This window comes from Impatiens glandulifera, chromosome 7 (genome assembly GCF_907164915.1).
Source record: "Impatiens glandulifera chromosome 7, dImpGla2.1, whole genome shotgun sequence".
In the NCBI taxonomy this organism is placed as follows: Eukaryota; Viridiplantae; Streptophyta; class Magnoliopsida; order Ericales; family Balsaminaceae; genus Impatiens; species Impatiens glandulifera.
Window position 1 is genome coordinate 33,673,529 of NC_061868.1, and position 19,891 is coordinate 33,693,419.

A 19,891-nucleotide genomic window follows, 5' to 3' on the forward strand; every position below is an offset into this window, starting at 1 on the left:
ATATATATATAAATTCAAATTATATTATGTAGGCTTTTAGTTTTTGTTATTTTCCTTCAAGTGAACAAAATGAAGCAGTCAACCCAGCAATGAAACAAAGGCCTCATTTAATTACCAAATCAAACAAAACAAAGGCCCATAAGGCTTGGTTCTATTCGAGCAAAGAAAGAAAGAGCTGAAAAAAAAGAAAAAAAAATTAAAAGAAAGAAACAGAAGCTGAAATCAAAGAGGCCCGTTGGGATCAGAAAGGCACGCCGCGGACGAGAAGAACACGCTCGAAATGGCGAAAAGAGGCTTGCGATTTTAAGGTGATTTTGTCCTACATATCAAGCTCATCACCCTCCATTTCAACTATAAATAGAGAGGCAGCATCACCAACAAACGGGACCCAGAAATCAGCAAGAAGAGCACTAGAGATTCAATATTTCTTTCTTAAATCTTCATCACTTAGTCTAAATTTGGAGAATTAACTCGGAGCTTGTGGCTGGATGAGGAACAGGGCAGCAGCTGGTTTCTGAAGAAGAACCCGGAACTGGGCTGGTGCAGCACGGCAGCAGTAGTTGTAAAAGTTTTCAGCTTTGTCCTAGTAAGTTCTTTTTCCTAGCTAGTTTAATTATTGTACTAGCTTATGACTAGAGGAACTTAGAAATAATGTCCATGGTTGTTTATGTATTTATTATTTTCTGATTTGGTGTTGGAATGAATGATTTGTGATTGATGAATGAATGTTGTAGTAGAACTGTTTCAACTAGGCTGGATTTAGATTTTCAACTGATGAGAAGAAGTAACATTGAAATCAAATTTAAAGTATTGAATCAGAATAACATGTTGAGATCTTTAATCAATAACAAAAATTGTGTTGAAGCTGATTTTTTAATTTGGGGCAGAATTAGGCTTTGGTCCGGATGAGTTTTGGGATGGATCAATTGTTTTTAAGATGAATTAAAAATTGGTTTGATGTTGGCATTTGGTTGATTCTGTTGTGGTGTGATTAGGGATAGTTTGGGGTCTGTTTTAGTGAAGGAGTCGGGGTTGATGCTATGTAAGGTTTGATATGAATGTTGATTAAGCATGAAAGTGGGATTCATTTGCTATTAAAGTTTAGTTTAAGATTGATACTAGGTGGTTTGAGAAACAAGTATTTAGTTGGGCGTTGGAGATTGAATGATACGGAAGATGTGCAGTTTTGCTCAAAAACAATAACACTGTTATGGTGAGTTTGTGGAGAGAGGATTAGTGATGAATGTAAGACTTCTGATTTTTCTTGTGTATTGATAAAGAAATATGCTAGTATTATATATATTAAATGCTAATGGTTAGTTACCACTATTGAGTAGCTACCATTTTTTTTATTGTGTATTGATAATGAAACATGCTATTATATTTATACACTAAATGTTAATGAGTTGTTACTACTATTAGATGGTTACCACTACTAGGTAGGACGTTACCACTTGCTCTACTACTGAAACACTAACTAGTTTAACTATTTCCATATATATATATATATATGTATACATATATATAGGCTTGTTTAGCTCCGTGCTAGAGCGTAAGGTTCATTACCTATTCCAACGTCAAAGTTTGGACTACTACTTAGTATCGATAATATTTGTATCATATGGAAGTAACACAACCCTAGTATAATGTTTGGAATATATTTCATTTTAAGGACTTTGTTTTTTAATAATTCATTTACTTTTTTTCTCATAGAATAATCCATGTCACTTTACCTCTTATTGTACTATATCTTTGTCTTTAGGTATTGAAATGACCCATATCAATAGCTAAATTTGGAAAAAGTTGTTAATTACAATCAAAATTTGTATTTTGTTTGAAATAAGGTATTGAAAATATGTTGTTTGACTAACTCTGTTGCATTATTGTTTTATTTGAAAACATAACATTTATTTATCCTTTTCTCGGAAACAAAATCTTGGCTGAATAGCTAAATAATGCTACAGACTCAAATATAGCCCATTTAACTTGATCTTAAGCTCATTTATCCCATTTTGTTAGTTAGCATCTAATACCTTGGGTGATCACAGGGCATAAGTACACGAAGGTCAAGGTGAATCGCCAAACTGCTGCAAAAGATGTCAATTTGAGATATGCACAACGTTTGAGTAGTCAAAGCCTGCATAGGATGACTTCGACTTTGCTTCCGAAACATGTCCTTGCTGTTATTAAGCATCAAGGGGATGTTCAAGTAGCACTAAAGAATTTCAACTCAGTGAAAAAGGTAGTTGGGTTCAATCATAATTTATTAACTTATAAGTGTATGGTTGAGAAACTTGGTTCTTATGGAAAGTTTGAGGAAATGGAAGAAATTATTCAAGAAATGAGAGTCAATTTAGATAACAGTTTGCTTGAAGGAGTGTACATTGCGGCAATGAGAAAATATGGTCGAAAAGGGAAGGTTCAAGAGGCCGTCGATATGTTTGAGAGAATGGATTTCTACAATTGCGAGCCATCTGTCTTGTCGTATAATGTGATAATGAACATATTGGTTGAGTATGAATACTTTAATCAAGCCCATAAGGTATATTTGAGGATGAAAGATAAGAGGATTGTTCCCGATACGTGCACATTCACTGTTAGAATAAAATCCTTTTGTAAGACAAGTAGGGCTCGTTCTGCCTTAAGGCTTCTTAATAACATGCCTTTACATGGTTGTGATTTAAATGAGATTGCGTATTGTACTGTGGTAAGTGGTCTCTATGACGAAAGTTTCATCTCGGAAGCACGCCAAGTGTTTGAGGAAATGCTTTGTTCAGGAATCTGCCCTAGTGTTATCGTTTTTAATAAGCTTTTGCACACGCTTGGTAAGAAGGGATGTGTCCAAGAAAGTGAAAGACTTCTCAATAAGGTTCTAAAGAAGGGAATGTCTCCAAATTTGTTTACTTATAATATGTTTATTCAAGGCCTTTGTAGAAAAGGTATGCTTATTGAAGCTGATTCGATGCTACATGGTATGAGAAGAGAAGGTGTGGTTCCTGATGTCATCACGTATAACACACTTATATCTGGCCTGTGTAAAGGCTTTAAGGTTATGGAAGCTGAAAGTTACTTGCATAAAATGGTAAATGAGGGGCTTGAGCCTGATGCTTTTACTTACAATATCATCATTGACGGATATTGCAAGACAGGTGTGGTGCAAAATGCCAATAATATTCTCAATACTGCAGTCTATAGAGGTTTTGTTCCTGATGAGTTCACATATTGCTCCTTCATTAATGGCTTGTGTAAGGAAGGTCATATAGACATGGCATTAAGTATGTATCGGGAGTTAGTGGGAAAAGGAATAAAACCTAGTATTATTGTCTACAACACTTTGATTAAAGGATTATCTCTACAAGGACATATCTTGCAAGCATTGGACTTGATGAATGAAATGCCGGGTAATGGTTGTAGTCCTGATGTATGGACATACAATCTGATTATAAATGGATTATGCAAAATGGGTTGTGTAAACGATGCAAATGTTCTCATGACTGATGCCATGCATAGAGGATTTCTTCCTGATGTTTTCACCTACAATACACTGATCGACGGTTACTGTAAAAAATCAAAAATGGAAAGTGCGCTTGAGATTGTTAATAGTATGTGGGACTATGGTGTCAATCCAGACATCATAACATATAATACAATATTAAATGCACTCTGTAAAGCTGCAAAATTGGATCAGGTAATGGGAACTTTCAAGGCTATGGTGGAAAAAGGGTGTCATCCCAACATTATTACTTATAATATACTCATCGAAAGCCTATGCAAAGCTCGTAAATTAATTGAAGCCCTATCTTTGTTGGAGGAAATTGAACAAAGAGATCTAACTCCAGATGTCATCACATTTGGCACTCTAATTAGCGGTTTCTGCAAGAATGGGGATGTAGATGGAGCGTTCCAGCTGTTTAGAAAAATTGAAACACATTATAAGTTTTCTCATACAACATCAACCTATAATATTATGCTCGATTTCTTTTCTGAGAAGCTCAACATGGAAATGGCACAAAAGCTTTACAAAGAGATGACGATGAACAATAATGGTTGCTCACCTGATAATTTCACATATTGTGTCATGATTGATGGCTTTTGCAAAACGGACAACATTGATTTGGGGTACAAGTTCCTCTTGGAAAATATCGAGAAGGGTTTTATCCCATCGTTGATAAGCTTTGGACGGGTATTAAATTGTCTGTGCGTGAAGAATAGAGTAGCTGATGCTGTGGGTGTAATACATTTAATGGTGAAGAAGGGGATCGTCCCTGATTCTGTGCATACGATTTTTCAGACAGTAAAGAAGGAGGTTGCTGCACCTAAGATTGTGGTGGAGGACTTGTTGAAGAAAAGTCATATAACTTATTATACTTATGAACTTCTTTATGATAATTTGAAAGACAAGAAGCTACTTAAAAGTCCTAAAAAAGATCTTAAGCATGATATCTAGCTTTTCTTAGAGAAACAAAATCTTTGATGTACAGTTGCTAAGGTTTCTAACTAACCATGTGTTAGATTGAGCTAGGATGTTATCGGATCTTTAATCACTTTATAGGCTTTTGTACAGTAGACTCAAAGATTATTTGTGTATATATATTTGCTACTTCCATTGAGTGGCTTACTGAATGTAGGCATATTGCCTCCTTAAGTTGATTCTTGATTCTTCTGTTGTGAACCTGAATAGAAATTAAAAGTGATAAGTTAAACACGTGATCCATTTTTCTATGATTTTGAGGTACTTAAACAAGAACCTGTTGAAGAGTTTGTTGGAGATAACATCATGAGAGGAGTAACTCATGTACTTTCCAGATTTATGAGGAGACTATGATGGACCAAATGTTGGTCCAAAAGGGGGTATGTATGACAATATTTCTTCCTTTTCTTTTATTTTTTATTTGAGGGAACTCATGTATTGCTCCTAAAGTGTTGATGGATTTTGAGATCAGTCCCTAAAGTTTGCAATATAGATATCCGCCCTTAAAGTATTAGTTGAATTTGATATTCACTCTTTTCGAAATGGAAAATACTGTCGTATTCCCTTTACATTTTTTCAAAAAGAATCCGATACCCCTTTTGCCTTATTCACATAACCTCTTCTCCTTCGTAATCCATTTCCTTCTGCAAAACCTACGCCTCTAGTCGGCACCACCACTTCTGTAAAGGTAATGTTCTGTTTTTCTATAACATCATTCTGTACTAAAGAAGAGTTTTTTATGGTAGAATCTGAAATTGCATATGTAGATATCTGGATTTGTCAAATAAACAGTGTGCATGTTTTTCTGTATTTTCTCTTGGTCTTATTTTATCTTGTATTGAGTTTTAGCAGCAGATCATGAATGTTAATGCTTGCCAGTATTCTTGTAGGATGGTATGAAGTTTGCTGAGGCATATGTGAAATCCATTTGCCATTAGATAATATGAGTTTATTGATTTTTTTTTTGAAAAGGGCGCAATTGATTGAATGCTGATGGTTGATTCATAAGATTCAAATTACTCTAATCATGGTTTTGGAGGATGAAACATCAAAAGTTATGCAGTTGACTTCTATGCATGAAGAAAGGTAACATTGTTAGATAAAGTGTTCAAAGACCATCAGTTTGCAACAGATATTATTAATATTAATATTCTTTGTATTATGTGTTAGGATAGATAATATAATCAAATACCTATCAACTGATGCACAAACTATGACCAACCCAGAAGAAGAATCAAAATATTGTAAGAACACCAACAACCAAATGAGAAGAATAATCATCGTAAGAATTCAAACACCAACATTTATATTGGTTCGAACAAATTGACCTACATCTATTTGCCAAGATTAGACCATGGCTTGTCCACTAAGATTTTCGTTTTCAAGAATTGTTAACACAATGAATTGCTCTCTCACTCATTTTAACACTCGAGAATGTGTCCAAGCTCTTCAGTGAGTGATCTTTCCAAGCTCTCTCTAGCTGAGTGTTGTCTCTAATTAATGCCAACTACTCTTTTTATAAACCACAGATTGTTAGTCTTAAAACAATAGAAAACCTAAATGCATAGCATAGTTCATAGTCTTCATGCGTGGTCTATCTATTGTGTTTAGCTCATTGTCAAGTGTAATGTACATTATTTTTCATATATTTCAATCTTCATCTTGATTTGCTCCAAAAACTCTCTTTCAATATCTCTCCAAGTCTAAGTGCTTAACACAATGAAACTATCCCTACCATTGATTCTCTCCGAGAATATGTCAACAATTAAAGTATATCATCTATATATGGCAAGCCAACAAGCATAAAGTGTAAAGATGTAATTGGTTATAGTTCAAGTTATAACATTTCAATTGATCTTGTCAACGTTTGTTATAAACCTACTCACAAGACTTAGATGTATAACTCAAATATATATAGCCTTGTACAAATCATGTCATACATTAAACTCCCAATTGCATTTACATAAGGGATGCCTTTCATCTTCTTCTCTTGTCTTGGAACACTAGAAAGTGAAAACTAGGTTGCCAAAAGCTCCTCATCTTGCAAATTGAATCTTGAAACAACTTTCACAAAATAATCTTGTTGCCCAACATACAAGAGCCTATCTTTTTCATTTCGTTGGATGTTCATGCCAAGTTATTCTATATGGATTTGCAAGCCTTTGATCATTATACATGTTTTGTTTTCCTTCGACTTTCAACAGAAAAATATAAAAATTTATCTGAAGCAACGAAAGGTTGGTCTTGATTAAGACAGCAGTGTATTGCAAATCTCCAATTCGGATAAGAAGCTCTATTCGATGAAGAAACCCCTCAATCATATGGAGGATAAGAAGCTCTATTCGATGAAGAAACCCCTTAATCATATGGAGAAATTAAGACAGACCCATAAGAGGGACAGCACGAGGGCGGGCATTGCCAGTTCTAGATACTCGAATATTAACGCATAGTTTTAGTTGTCCCTCAAATTTTGGAAATAAGAAGTAAATAATATTTGAAATTAGGATTATTTATTTATTTATTTCACACTAGTAATAATTTTGTTATTTGGAATAATATAACCAAACAAGTATTTAGGTAAAAAGGTTTAGTTTATTCAAATTGTCACCTAACAGATGATCAAAGTATTTATTCAAAATTTATTACTCTAACGTTTGAAAAGTCCTTAAGAAAATATATGGACCAAACATTGTACCAACTCTTTTCTACATTTTACTGTAAGATTTATATTTATGCATTTTTTTCTCTTCTCTTGAGGTTCGACCTCCTTCATTGAATACTTATTTTTTTCGGTTATAGGTTTGGTTTAAAGATCTGAAGCTATTTTCCCTTCTAATTGATTGATAGTTCAATTCCTTCCTAGATTAGTCCAATTTAATTATCATTTCATTGTTTTAGTTTGCATATGGTGATTCAGAATTGAGGGAGGAATCAGTTGCCTGCAGAATATCCTTTGAATCCTCCATCCTTTTTGTTACTGATGGTAATGTTTCAAAACCCTTTCTGGAACTTCTTTAGCATATATAATGTATGCTTTCAGAGTATAAAAATTCTTAAGCATATATAATTGTATTCTTTAGTATATTCAAACTGAAAACAGACGAGATGTTTTTGTTTTTAAAAAAGTTTTGACTGAGCTACATGTATTTTGGATAAGTATAAGGAACTCATTAACAGAGCACTCTTGTTCTTCTGTTTTATGCTTCACATATTATTTCTGGTATAGAATCTACTCATTAAGCCTTTTCAGCTACTAAAAGATTTCTGAAAACACTAGTGAATCTAAATAAGGAACACCTGAAGTTTACACGACTTTCATAGAACATTTTGTCAAGCTTTACTACCACATACTAACATAAAACTATGTTAAACCATCTGATATAATATACCATTTCCTATTATAGCATTGTGCAAATCCCATAAACAAGACATTCATTTTTTGTTGGGCAGTCTAATTAACCTTCAAAACTCAACTAAATGAATTCTCTATGAATTAATACAAGTTATGTTTTTTAGTATAATCTTGAGATAGTAATATTAATATACAAGTTATGTTACAAACCGATATGAAGTGAAAAAACGTTGTAAATTAGTAATCCAAAATCCAGTGGAAACAAAGTTAAATCGGAAATATGTTGAGCAAAATCCGTTAAGTTAAATTCCGACTCAAATAGCCTCTATCTTGTAGTGCAAGGAATAATGATATGCTCAAGCATGGATTTTTACCATTTCCTTAAAACAAAGTTAATCACAATAAGACCAGTGATATATTACTTTGTATCTAGTAATTGAGTTGTTTGAAGGTCTTTTCCAGATCACTAGTCTGTTAACTTCATATTGTAATAAAAGTACTTCATTGTATACACATCTTCATACAGTGAGGTGGTTTTTGCAGAAAATGTCAAACTTGATGTTACATTTTACTCTAGGTTTAGAGATAGTCCAAAAAATGACAGAAGCAGTAGCATTTGTTCATAAAAACCCAAAAGATGTATACATACCAGTAAAAGGAAGAACTCTACTTCTACCGGCCTTTGCCCTTCCTTTTGTTCTTACTCTTTTTCTTGTTCTTCTTTCCCTTGTCCTTGGGAGCATTATGTTCCTTCTCTTGGGATTCATCACCTTCACCTTCTACTTTTCCATCGTATATGGCCTCTGCTATCTCGTTAACATCTTCGTTTTCTCCACCTCCAGTGGCTTCTGCTTCCTTGTTCGTAACTTCACCTTCTTTAAACCTGGACTCTTCCCCTTCCTGCCTTGGTGGCTTGCTGAAGAACATTTCAAGTATTGGTTTTTGCATGTTCAGCTTCCTCACAAGTTCCAAAATCATTGGAATGCCTTCTCCCACTTCTCTGTAAACACCAACAAGGACCGTCAGAGAGAGATCTCCACATCATAACAGGAAAACTAACATTGCATAGCTAAAACTAATAGCAAAGTTCGCCAAAAATAATACATATTTTGACCACAAACATACAAAATTGTTTTTTTTTTCTGAAATAGGAATTTCATAGATAAAACACTTAATAAAGCATCCAATTCAAGTAAATGTGTATAATGAAACCAAGACCACAATGAAAGAAGAACAAAACAAAGATGTTGCCTCGTAACTTACCAACTGCATGAGTTACAATGATCGTTGTCCAAGATAAGCAAACTTTTGAAACAATCAGATTCATGTATATAAGCAAAGATTTTAACTACATACAATTTGGTCTAGTAATCATAAACATACCTTGTCTCTAAGGCAAAGTTAAGATGTGGCTTAAGATCCTTAAATATGTGATGCACTTCTAGCAAGAGGCCTTCGTCTTCTCCCATAAAAGTCTGTTTCCGGGAAGATGATATCAACATAACCACCTTCTCTAGCTCTACCTGATAAATGATGCAAGAAAGAAAAAGAGTGTCAACTCCATATCAATTGAACATTAGATAACGTTGAGAAGTTGAATTTACCTTTATATGTGGAAGATGAGATATGAACCTATCAAAACTCTTATCAGTTGTATCCTTTACTGATCTCAAAGCATAAGATATTTCCTGGAACAAGGCGGCGATTTCAATTGGCTCACTCAAAGACAAAGAATCGACATTCTTCACTTGGTCTTCTTCATGTTCTACAGATTCAGGTAGAGTTGTTTTCCGTGGAAACAACAAACTTAATATACTTTCCCTATTCATTCCATCTCTAAGTTCCAGAAAAATGACACTAGGAGATACAGTTACTGGACATCTATCTTGCCAACTGACAATCACAAGTGGATTACCAATCATTGCTAGTGCATCGGATATTACATCTGCATTCAGCCTAGTATTTCTCGTCCTTAGAGCAGTATAAAAGTTTGTCGGCAGTCTTGAAGTGATGTGTTTCTGTCTAAGAATTTGGTTTAACATGTCATTACCCGTATTTAAGTAAAGCAAGCAAGACATTATCACACATCTCAACACCATTATCGGATAGAAGTTAACAATATTAACACTGGAATTCCGTATCCATTGTTCTGTTTCATGGTCATAAAGGAGTTGCCTGATTAAGTATTCAATATAACTGAAAATCTCGTGTAGTGCATCTTCTTTTGGGTTGATTGTAAGATTCTCACCTGGTTTCTCATAAATAAGCCATTCCACAAAAACAGATTTTGTGGTGTAAAGAAATTTTTGGGAGCGGGAAGTGAGCAGGAGAAGGCGTTCCAAGATATACAAGAAACATATTGGAGATATGTAATCGTGCACCTTCCAGTTAGCTCCGTATGTCTCTTTCAAAGCTGTCATGAGCTTGTATGCGGAAGATATTTTCACTATAATTGACTGGTTCTGTGAAATTCGGGTCACTATGTCCTGATTAGAATCCTCAAAGAAAATTTTCCAAGATGAATGACGATTGAGCCTTTCTGCAATCTTCATGACCATTTCGTCAGTTGGTCTGCCAGAGGAAAGATACAGTGCCATTATTCTACCAATTTGCCCATGTGTAAGACCACCCTTAGACAAAACACCTTCAAGCAAAGATTCATGCAATAAACTTCGGAAATCGTCTGTTCTTCTCAAGAAAACAATGTTATCATTCAAAGTTTGGTTCCAGTCTAATGGAAACACATTCTGAAAATGCTGATGAGATTTTCTAAGAAAATATTGCAGTCTCTGCAAATCATGATGTTTCCCAAGATCCTTTGAATTCAGAAATTTTGCAATCATGTATATGTGTAAAAGGGGCATGGTCCTGCAAAAGAGAGATGGGGAAATCCTGCCAGAAATGACTTCAAGAGTTCCCAAAACCTTTAGACCGACAAAAAGCAATTCGGAACGCCAGTGGCTCAAAGAAACAGTGGAAAAATTGCTAAGGTCAGTATAAAGTAGGTTTCCTTTCTTTCTAATAAATCTTTTGTCAATCTTTTTTACCCAATCAGCTTCAGGATTCAACAAATGGTAGGTGCTAGAATTCAGATTGTTATGTTGCTTCCTTACACCAAAATATTCAAAGCAGAACAGAACATAGGCATTGTTCTCCTCAAGATCCAGTTTCTTAGAAGATTCTAGAAAGCTGATGATTTTGTATATCATTTTGGCCCAAAGATTCCAGTAGAACAACAACGATGCGACAGAAACACTGTTGCGTGAAAGAATCTTCTGTGAATGACTAAACGGATCATCTACCAGTTCATCTTCCAATTCATATTTGGATCCATTTACGCACAAATGAAGATCCAAAATTCTCCGTATAGACAAAATTTCACCTCGCAGGCTTCCATTCCTCACAGAGGCATGCAAGTAAAGAATCAAATCAGACAATTTTGCTTTCTCACTTGATAAAATCATCGCATCAGTATAGATCATCTTATAGAAGTTTGGGTCTGTTCTTGCAAATGAAATAGCTTTTTCCAAAAGGTCATCTTTCGTAGCAAAACTCTTGAGAGGCCAACCTGTGCTTCCATGTGCCCAGAGAGAAGTAAGAAAGACCGACCAAATGAGAAGCCTGGCAGCTTCATTAGAACAGCCTGCCTTCCCCAATAGATCAGACTCCAAAAGAAGATCACCCCTCATCTTTGCAATCACGGCAGCCTCCAAAAAATTACCCGATTCTTGTTCTACCAATAAAAGCTCATCCAGGCAATCTAAAGATTTCAAAAACTGGCGTTTTGTATTAGTTGACTGAAAAGCTCGAACAAACTTCATCATGGATACTCGATCTTCAAGTTTGTAGTAATTCATTGCGCAATTCTGGAGGAACTTTTGTTCGATTTCATCAATTCCACTGCTATTTTTAATAAAACTGCCATCAGAGTGATTGTGTTGTTTCCAGTACTCTATGTACTTCAAGCCCATATCATAGAGTTTTCCTCTATTGCATACATCTAAGCACTCGGCTAGGAAGCCTCCCCGAGCGTAGACTTCAGCTGCAAGGTCAGACCGACCTGCCAGAAAGAAACATTCTCCAGCCTTTGTTAAGTCAGGCTTCCCACACTTGTCCAAATAAATTCTCCCTGAAACCATCCCAAATAATGAAAACACTCTAAAAAAATTGAACACAGAGAAGAAAAAACAATAGAAATAATGATAGGGTACCAGCTTTCTCGTACTCTCCTAGTTCAAATAAGCATTCTGCAGCAATCTCAGCCCTTCCAATAGATTCAAAAATTTTAGCAGCTTCACGAAGTATCGTAAAAGCTAATTCATCATTTGAACCGCGAAGCCGGTCAGCAGCAGCCTTGAGTCCAGTAGCTTTAGCTCTTCTCTCCCAGGTTAAGTCTCCAGCCCTCTCGAAGCACATTGTAGCCATCTCGTAATTACTCTCATAAAATAGCTAAAGGACAGAAAGAAAAAAAAAGCATTGTTAAAACTAGGAAAATCATATATTAGAAGATAATAGTGGCGCAAGTAAAGAACAGTGATAAGACCTTTATGCCCCTTTGTTTCCATTCCTCAGGGCAACTTGCCACTTGCATTGCCTTTGCAAGAGAATCATCTAATTGCCTGACTTGAACAAGGCACAACTTCTTCCAGTAGTCAAACATGGGTTTTGAGAGCTCCTCTTTGTTCTCGCAAATCCACAACCTTTGTCTCGTACGGGTAATGGCAACATAAAGTTGTTTCAGCTCAGAGCATAGAATACCATGTCTCGTGGTATCGAAGCTTGGAAAGGACTTGCATTTATCATCAAGTAATTCTCGAAGCTTCATGAACTCATAAACAACTCTCCATTGATTCTTCAGTGGCGATGAACCAAAGAAATTATATAATAACACATCCTATAGAGAAAACATGTGATCATCAAAGGAAATAATTTTGGAAAAACCAAATAAATAAGACACATGTTGGTTTTGTTACCTGAAACTCTAACCCTTTACACTCCATAATAGTAAGAACTAGTGCATGCTTTCCAACATAGCAAGATATTTCCTCTCTAGCATCATCATCTCGAACTAAAATCACTTGCTCGGCTCCAAACCCAATAATGTTACTACTCATACTTCCGCTGCTCCCAAATATAGTTACAATTGCATTCTCGTCATTTCCCGATTCAAGTAGAACAGGTGATTCACCATAAATAAGACTTCTCTCTGGATTCAAAAAGTCAATAGATTGAGGGAAAAAATTGTAAATAAGGTCAATTACACTTTGAGCCAATCTTAGAACACCATCATGTGTACGAAAGTTCTGGTTAAGGTTGAAGATATCAGACATTTTCCCTTTAACATCATTTCTACCAGTAACATCTCCTCCTGATTCCGACATAAACTCGTTATAGAAAAGACATCTTATATCTTCAAACCTGAAATCTATTCCTCTTGCAATTGTCTGTGCAGTATCCCCTGAAAAAACAAAACCCTCTTCTACATTTTTGCAAACATACTTGAAAAGTGCGATCTGTTGCATGCTCAGATCTTGCACTTCATCGATGTATACAAAATCAATTTCATCACCCTGAAATCTCTCTTTTGATAGCCTATGGTGAAGATCAATTACCAAATCTGCTAAATCAAAGTCACCATTCTCCGACTTCATTTTCTCATAATCTAGAAAAATCTCATAGATTTCATGCCTCCTTTGTTTCGTCAAAGTAGATGTCCTGCCATTGGATAATGCTTTGTATTCCTCCAAATCAAGTTTTCCACTATAAGTCTTCCCAGCTTGCAAGCCACCTTTTATGCAAGAAATGATCTCAGTAAATATTCTCGATGGATCAAACTTCTTTGTCAGATTGGAGTTGAAATGAGGCCAATAGAATGAATAGAATCTATCGTAGTTGACCTCCTTAGTTCTAATGAATGTTTGCAAAGCAATTGACCTAGAATTCAATCTTTTTCCGTAAAACTCGCTAAGACCAACAAACCTTTCAAAGAATGAATTACCAGATGTTCCATCGAGCATCATTAGGAACTTGTTAAATGTAATAACAAGAGGGTACGTTTGATTGGGGATGTCAATAAATGAATTAGATATATCAGTAAACCATGCGCTCTCATCAAGATCTTCTGATTTTTCATCAACTGAGAAGCTTCCTCCACAAGAAAATCTGTTCAGAATAAAACCAACAGTCAAAAAAAAATTCAATTGAAAAAGTAATTACACAAAATGGTTATCGCACAAAATAATAAAAGCAAGTGTGGCACCAAATAGGATCTCTCATCTCCAATTTGCGAGTCAATTAGGATCATCTCATGCCCTAAAAAGACCCTTACTTTCAAGGCCTTCTGGTGGCACAAGATCAACAAGGAGAAATCAGAATTTTTTTTCTCATGCTTCTTCTAACCGGAGAATCGTAAGCAAGGATATTTGGTTCCTAATCATTGAGATATGGGACACATACTTGCCCTGTGGAAGAGCAAAATGCTTCTTCAACAAAAGTTCCTACACTCCTTCCAACTTATCATATTAGCAATTTGTTAGCGTGGAAATTAACTCTTGGCATGCACAAGAAGTTATCATCGTGACTTACTCTTATCAATGTTGATTTTTCCTTTTACATGTATTTATGTGGATGTAAAGAAGATTATTTCACAATAGATAAAAGAAGGGAAAAACACAGAACATGACATCATATGATACATGCATCAATATTATAATGTGCAAATACCTTCTAAAAACGATTGAAGATAAAATTATTATTTTGATTCAAATATGTTTATATCGCTTGAAAACAATTTTCTTAAACTTATATACTTATAAAAGATTATTTCTAACCATGACTCTGTTCCGACCACAAGGCAAAGCCAAAAGGAGTGAAGTCAACAGGTAACATAAATAATTACATGCCATGCACAATTGATCAAGTGATTACACACCTTTTTAGTCCAGAAACATGTTGCTTTATGGCATAACATAACTTTGGACTCACTGTCACAAAAAGTTGGCGGAGGATAGTTTCTTTTTCAGGCCGACTAGTTTCTCCAACTTTCTTTCTTTCTTTAACATTAGAAGTTGCATTAATGTCTAATGCACTGAAACCCATTGAAGCAATTCGGTGCCTTTGCTCCTTTTCATAAAGCTTCATTGTTAGAACTGTTGTTTTCCCCGTACCAGACCTTCCAAGTATAAAAGTACTTTGTGGGAAAAGAATTAAATCTCGTTCCTGGTCTGTTACTTCGAATGGTAACTCCAGTTCTTTTCCTTCTTGATTGGACAGCAAATGTCTCGTCACACCAGAAGACAAAGAGTAGAATTTCATCAAAAGCAAGCTCTCGCTAACCTTTGAATTCTCTACATAATTACTACTAATAAGATTATCTTGGTTCAAATTTCCACATTCTTGATGACCAAGAGTCTTAAATTGGACAATGTTAAATGTCGTTGGCCATGTCTTGGGGAACTCCAAATTCCTAGCAACAAATAAAATATAATATCAGATGGGAAAATCTTCCCTTCATCCCAAACAATGAAAATGTAGTAACACGTACCCTTGAAGAAACTTTTCTTTGCAGTGACTGATGTATTCATCAGTATACATGGCAAACAACCCCTCAAGACGTTTCACCAATTTTGGGACTTCATCACAAGGCAACACATCCCAGATTTTTAAAACTTGAATATACATTTCTTCCTTCTTTATATCAATGCTGCAAACAAGAAAGAGCCCTTCAACCCTGAACTGCTTCAAGATATGTGATGAATTTTGACAAACCAAGTCCACGTTTTTACTCTTGGGACGCCAACCACTTGAAAGACTAAGCAAGAGAGTCATTACTGACTTCTTTTTGCGTGTTGAACTCAGCTTAAAAAGTGATTTTTTAAAATTTTCGCTAAAAAGAACCTGAAGAGGGAATGGTAGGATGAATTAGTAGATAACAAACAATTAGTGGAGAAAACAAACGTGCTCACGTACCTTCCATTGTGCATCCTTGAAATATATGCTATCATCATTGAGCAAATCATTCCACTGATCAAGTTGTTTCTTGACGTCAAGTATTGTTTTCTCTATATCTTTTTGATCATCAGCATTGAAGAAACATTGACGTTGCTTTGCATCACGGACCAAGGATGCCCATATTGTCTCACTGTTTTCCAAGGTTTTTTCACTTCCCAGAATCCAAAGGCAGTGCCTGCATAAATTTATAAATATTACCACCCTATGGAAATAAAATAGTAGGTAATAATCAACAAAATTAAGTACCTAGCTCTTGTTAATGCAACATTATTTCGTTGATGACTCGACATAAAACCAACATATCCGCCGGCATTAGATCTAACAGTAGATATCACTATGATATCTTCTTCTCCACCCTGAAATCCATCAATAGACATGACCTTAACTTTGAACCCATCAAGGTCCTTATAATCAGATGGAAGTTTATCTCGTATCGCTGCAACCTGAGCTGCATAGGGCGATATAATACCAATGCTAAGCCTCGTTTTGGAATCACACCAAGCTGGGAATCACAAAGCAAAATAATACAAACTAAATTATATTGGTATCCAATTAATAGTTACAAAAGGAGTTGATCAAACTTCTTTACAAGTTTACTTTACAAACCTTTATAAAGATTCCTTATTATCTTAATGACAACTGCCACCTCAACCATATTTCTTAAGCTTCTCCCATCATCTTCTCTTTCTTCTAACCCATTTCGAATATTGATGAAAGAGTATGGCCCAAACATGGGTGCAGTAAGATACCTTCTCTCATAATCTTGTTTGACGACATTAGATGCGTCCAGTATCATGTTGGAATAGAACTTTGAGTTTGGAAACAAACTTATTGATGGATGCATTCTATATTGCATATTGAGAAGGTGCTTAGAATGTCCCATCAAACTAAGTCGTTCAAACAAACTTCTCCCAAAGCCAGCTCTTTCAGAAACCTATGAATTCCATGCATGCAAGTAAACATTTTATCTAAGAATAACAAACTAAAAAGAACAGTTATTTATATTCCATACATGATAATGTAAACTTACTTTGCTGGTAACCATAGCTGGTAATTGTCGCTCATCACCAACAAGTATTGCATGCATGACTTGAGGAAGTTGAAGTGGTATAGTTGACTCACATTCCTTCAGTTGTGACGCCTCGTCAATAACCAACACTTTGAAATCTCTCACATGCGGAAAACGCAAATTATATGAGGTTGAAGCCGTACAGAAAACTAAGGAAGCCGATTTAATGCAGAATTGCTTCACTGAATCCTTAACCTTTACATTTGGAAGGTTTAGATTATGAAGAAAAGCTTGAAGGTCTTTTAGGGAAGATAGAGTCTTTCTCACTGTATGTAAAGGAGATGATAATGCTTCATCAGAGTCCCGACATATTTCATCAGACCGCAAGAAGATTTTCTTCAATTCTTCTGATGAAACATTTTCATTAAACAACTGTTTTCCCAATTGATCAAGGAGATCGAAAAGTATTATCATTTCGAGCTTCTTAGGTTCATTAATAAAATGCCGTGGTAGATGAACAAACAATAAAGGTATGCAACTTCTCAAACTGGAAGAAACAAGATTGAATCTGTTCCTGGAAAACTCAAGGAATGATAATATATTTTCTTCCGATACTTCTTTTTCTTTTGCCTTTTCTTTAGCCTTTTTCTTTTCTTTTTCCTTCCCTTTTTCCTTTCCATTCTCATTTTCTTTTTCTTTTTCTTTTGCCTTTTCTTTGATCAACTCATTGTCAAAGTAAATTTCATACTGAGAGACACAATCTGTGAAAAAATCACTCATTGAGATCAAAGAGTGCCTCCACCCACTAAGTGGAGACAACAACATAGTAAGCTGCTCAACACGAAAGTCAAGATAGATCTCTTTCAGTTCAAGATCATCACGGGCTTTTAGGCGATTGTTATTCCCCAACAGGAGCAAATCTCCAAGAGGTAGCAAAAAGGCATCATCAAAAGAATCTTGTTTCACCAACTTTAGTGTTCTAGAAGCAATTTCTTTTATGGCTACATTTGTTGGGGTGCATACAAGAGTGCTGCATTGCATACTCAAGAGTTTAAAAAGTAGCAAACTAATAGTTTTAGTCTTCCCAGTCCCTGGAGGACCCCATATAAGATCTATGGAAGGTTTATGGGAACAGTTGGTTCGGATAAGCGATGACATAACAGCATCTCTTTGAGATTTGTTCAGCTGGGATAAAAGACTATCATTCCACATTGCAGACAACTGCAGGCTATTCATAGGGTCACAATATCTGCAATCTTCCAAAGCCTGCTTAAACAAACAACAATAAAATCAAAACAAAATCCATATGTCCAACAACACAATATATACAGCATGGGCTTACCTCACTATCATCAGTTTCTATAACTTTCTTAATGATTTCAGCATTGCTGCAACTATGAAGTGAGTGCCAAACCCTTTTCTCAGTCAACACATTTATCAAGAATACCATGTACAGATCTTCAACACCAATCTCTTTGGATGCCATAACATTGAAATGTGTTGAGGAATTGTTCTCCTTATCTTTGGATGCCATAACATTGAAATGAGTTGATGAATTTTTTTCCTCATCATCATAGACAAATCTCACCAACGCAAGAATCCATGTTCTTCCTTTCCGATTTAAGTCTGATACAGACTCAGGCTTATAATTGGAAAACAAAACCAGATCACCTGACATTGGTTTGTAAGTCTCTTTCCCATGGTCATTTTTACTCCACTCGCCAACTTTTATATCATGTATGAAGACCTCAACTGACTGGGACTCATCATTTAAGACATCTTCAGAGAGTCTGAAGTTCTTACCTAGGTTAGAGGACACATTACAAGATGAGACTTCCTCAAATGGGGCCTTGGAGATGTCATCTAGGCATGAACATAGCTTTGCCCGGATATCCTCTTGTAAAGGGTGGACAAATGAGCCATAGTATTGATTTACTGATTCAAATGATGCTGGTATATCCACCACCTTAAAAAAAAAAGATATAAAATTTCCTTCTTAATAAAAATACATAAAACTAAGAACAATCAAACTTACAACATTATATTATAACAAGAAAGAGTGAGGAGGATGAATAAGAAAGGCACCTGGTCAGTGTAAAGATCCTCATTAAAAATGTTGTCAAGAGACAAGGAGAATAGAAACTTAGTGAAACCTGCATCTATATGGTTTACCCATGTTCTACTTTTCTTTACCATAATCAACTCCATCTTCTGAGTAACAGGAGTGCAAGAGCATGGGGGAGAGAGAGATGAACATGAAATGATCAACAAGGAAAATATTTAAGATGAAACAATAATTTGAAAATCAAAAAGGAAATTAAAGCTGAAACAAGGGATTAGCTCAAATGAAATGACTAAAAGGTAACAGCTTTGGTGAGGTACCATCAGAAAATGTAATAGTACACTACTCTCTCGTTTATATTCCCACTGCATGATGACAGCCATGCTATTATGATCTGCCTTTGTCATCGTCTTCTCATATTCTGACAACAACTTCACTCAATCACTTTAGTTATTCCACGCCTATTCATGGATTATTTGAAATTAATGTATTTTATAATAATTAACTTTATTTGGTTGGGAAATAATATTTTTGAAATAATATAAGGCATTTTCAGGGTTATTCAAATAAGTAAAAAAAATTTAAATATAATTTTATTATTTTCATTAAATCTAAATTAATTAATTAATTAATTAAAATATTAAAATAATATATATTTTAAAATATTATTTTTTATTTTATTTATATAATTTTTAAATATTTTTATTTTAATATATTTTAAATTAGGCTTTTAAATTTTAAGTATAATTTATCTTGTTTTCTTAAATATAAGGAGACACTTGATTAAAATAAAATATAATAATAATAATAATATAATTGATAAATGTGTGGAATAAAAATAAATATGATTAATAAAATATAATTAATAAAAATAAATATGATTAAACACTTGATTAATGTTTGTCTTATTGAGTGAGGGATAAAGGCTGATATTTTCTTTAATTATATTAGGTTTATGAACTGAGATTGTCATTCTTTTGACTAGTG

The 19,891-nt window shown here is 34.9% G+C and overlaps 4 protein-coding genes across 5 annotated transcripts; 1 reads left to right on the top strand and 3 right to left on the bottom strand.

The window, feature by feature from the left end:
• The first annotated feature begins 251 nt into the window (after positions 1-251).
• On the top strand, positions 252-4,846 carry LOC124910408 (putative pentatricopeptide repeat-containing protein At1g74580). 2 transcript variants are annotated; one of them, XM_047451044.1, is made up of 3 exons: positions 252-586; positions 2,049-4,449; positions 4,491-4,557. In XM_047451044.1, the coding sequence occupies exon 2, from the start codon at positions 2,147-2,149 to the stop codon at positions 4,445-4,447; it is 2,301 nt and encodes a 766-aa protein (XP_047307000.1). In that variant the 5' UTR covers positions 252-586; positions 2,049-2,146; the 3' UTR covers positions 4,448-4,449; positions 4,491-4,557. The 2 variants fall into 2 exon arrangements, with proteins under 2 accessions (XP_047307000.1, XP_047306999.1); XM_047451043.1 differs by having other exon boundaries at positions 2,049-4,846.
• Positions 4,847-8,495: 3,649 nt separating this feature from the next.
• LOC124909774 lies at positions 8,496-9,383 on the bottom strand. The gene is made up of 2 exons (XM_047450417.1): positions 9,207-9,383; positions 8,496-8,823 (listed from the first exon to the last, which is right to left on the bottom strand). The coding sequence occupies exons 1-2, from the start codon at positions 9,323-9,325 to the stop codon at positions 8,496-8,498; spliced, it is 447 nt and encodes a 148-aa protein (XP_047306373.1). The 5' UTR covers positions 9,326-9,383.
• A 5-nt stretch (positions 9,384-9,388) lies between these two features.
• Positions 9,389-15,291, bottom strand: LOC124909775 (TPR and ankyrin repeat-containing protein 1-like). The gene is made up of 5 exons (XM_047450418.1): positions 14,755-15,291; positions 12,797-13,985; positions 12,367-12,717; positions 12,035-12,272; positions 9,389-11,952 (listed from the first exon to the last, which is right to left on the bottom strand). Exons 1-5 carry the CDS (start codon positions 15,135-15,137, stop codon positions 9,389-9,391), a joined length of 4,725 nt encoding a protein of 1,574 aa, XP_047306374.1. The 5' UTR covers positions 15,138-15,291.
• A 41-nt stretch (positions 15,292-15,332) lies between these two features.
• On the bottom strand, positions 15,333-19,050 carry LOC124909776. Its single transcript, XM_047450419.1, has 7 exons — positions 18,928-19,050; positions 18,185-18,808; positions 16,864-18,108; positions 16,440-16,767; positions 16,080-16,335; positions 15,792-16,008; positions 15,333-15,719 (listed from the first exon to the last, which is right to left on the bottom strand). The coding sequence occupies exons 1-7, from the start codon at positions 19,048-19,050 to the stop codon at positions 15,333-15,335; spliced, it is 3,180 nt and encodes a 1,059-aa protein (XP_047306375.1).
• Between the last annotated feature and the right edge of the window lie 841 nt (positions 19,051-19,891).

Bases quoted from the DNA above. Each gene is read 5' to 3' on its own strand.
- LOC124910408 (XM_047451043.1), top strand. From the start codon at position 2,147: ATGACTTCGACTTTGCTTCCGAAACATGTCCTTGCTGTTATTAAGCAT.
- LOC124909774 (XM_047450417.1), bottom strand. From the start codon at position 9,325: ATGTTGATATCATCTTCCCGGAAACAGACTTTTATGGGAGAAGACGAA. The intron at 8,824-9,206 runs GTATGTTTATGA...TGGTGTTTACAG, and splicing joins AACTTTGCCTTAGAGACAAG to AGAAGTGGGAGAAGGCATTC.
- LOC124909775 (XM_047450418.1), bottom strand. From the start codon at position 15,137: ATGAAATTCTACTCTTTGTCTTCTGGTGTGACGAGACATTTGCTGTCC. The intron at 13,986-14,754 runs GTGTGTAATCAC...TATTCTGAACAG, and splicing joins CATGTTTCTGGACTAAAAAG to ATTTTCTTGTGGAGGAAGCT. The intron at 11,953-12,034 runs GTACCCTATCAT...GGATGGTTTCAG, and splicing joins AGGAGAGTACGAGAAAGCTG to GGAGAATTTATTTGGACAAG.
- LOC124909776 (XM_047450419.1), bottom strand. From the start codon at position 19,050: ATGGAGTTGATTATGGTAAAGAAAAGTAGAACATGGGTAAACCATATA. The intron at 18,109-18,184 runs GTAAGCCCATGC...TTGTTTAAGCAG, and splicing joins TAGAAACTGATGATAGTGAG to GCTTTGGAAGATTGCAGATA. The intron at 16,009-16,079 runs GTACTTAATTTT...AAATTTATGCAG, and splicing joins GTTGCATTAACAAGAGCTAG to GCACTGCCTTTGGATTCTGG.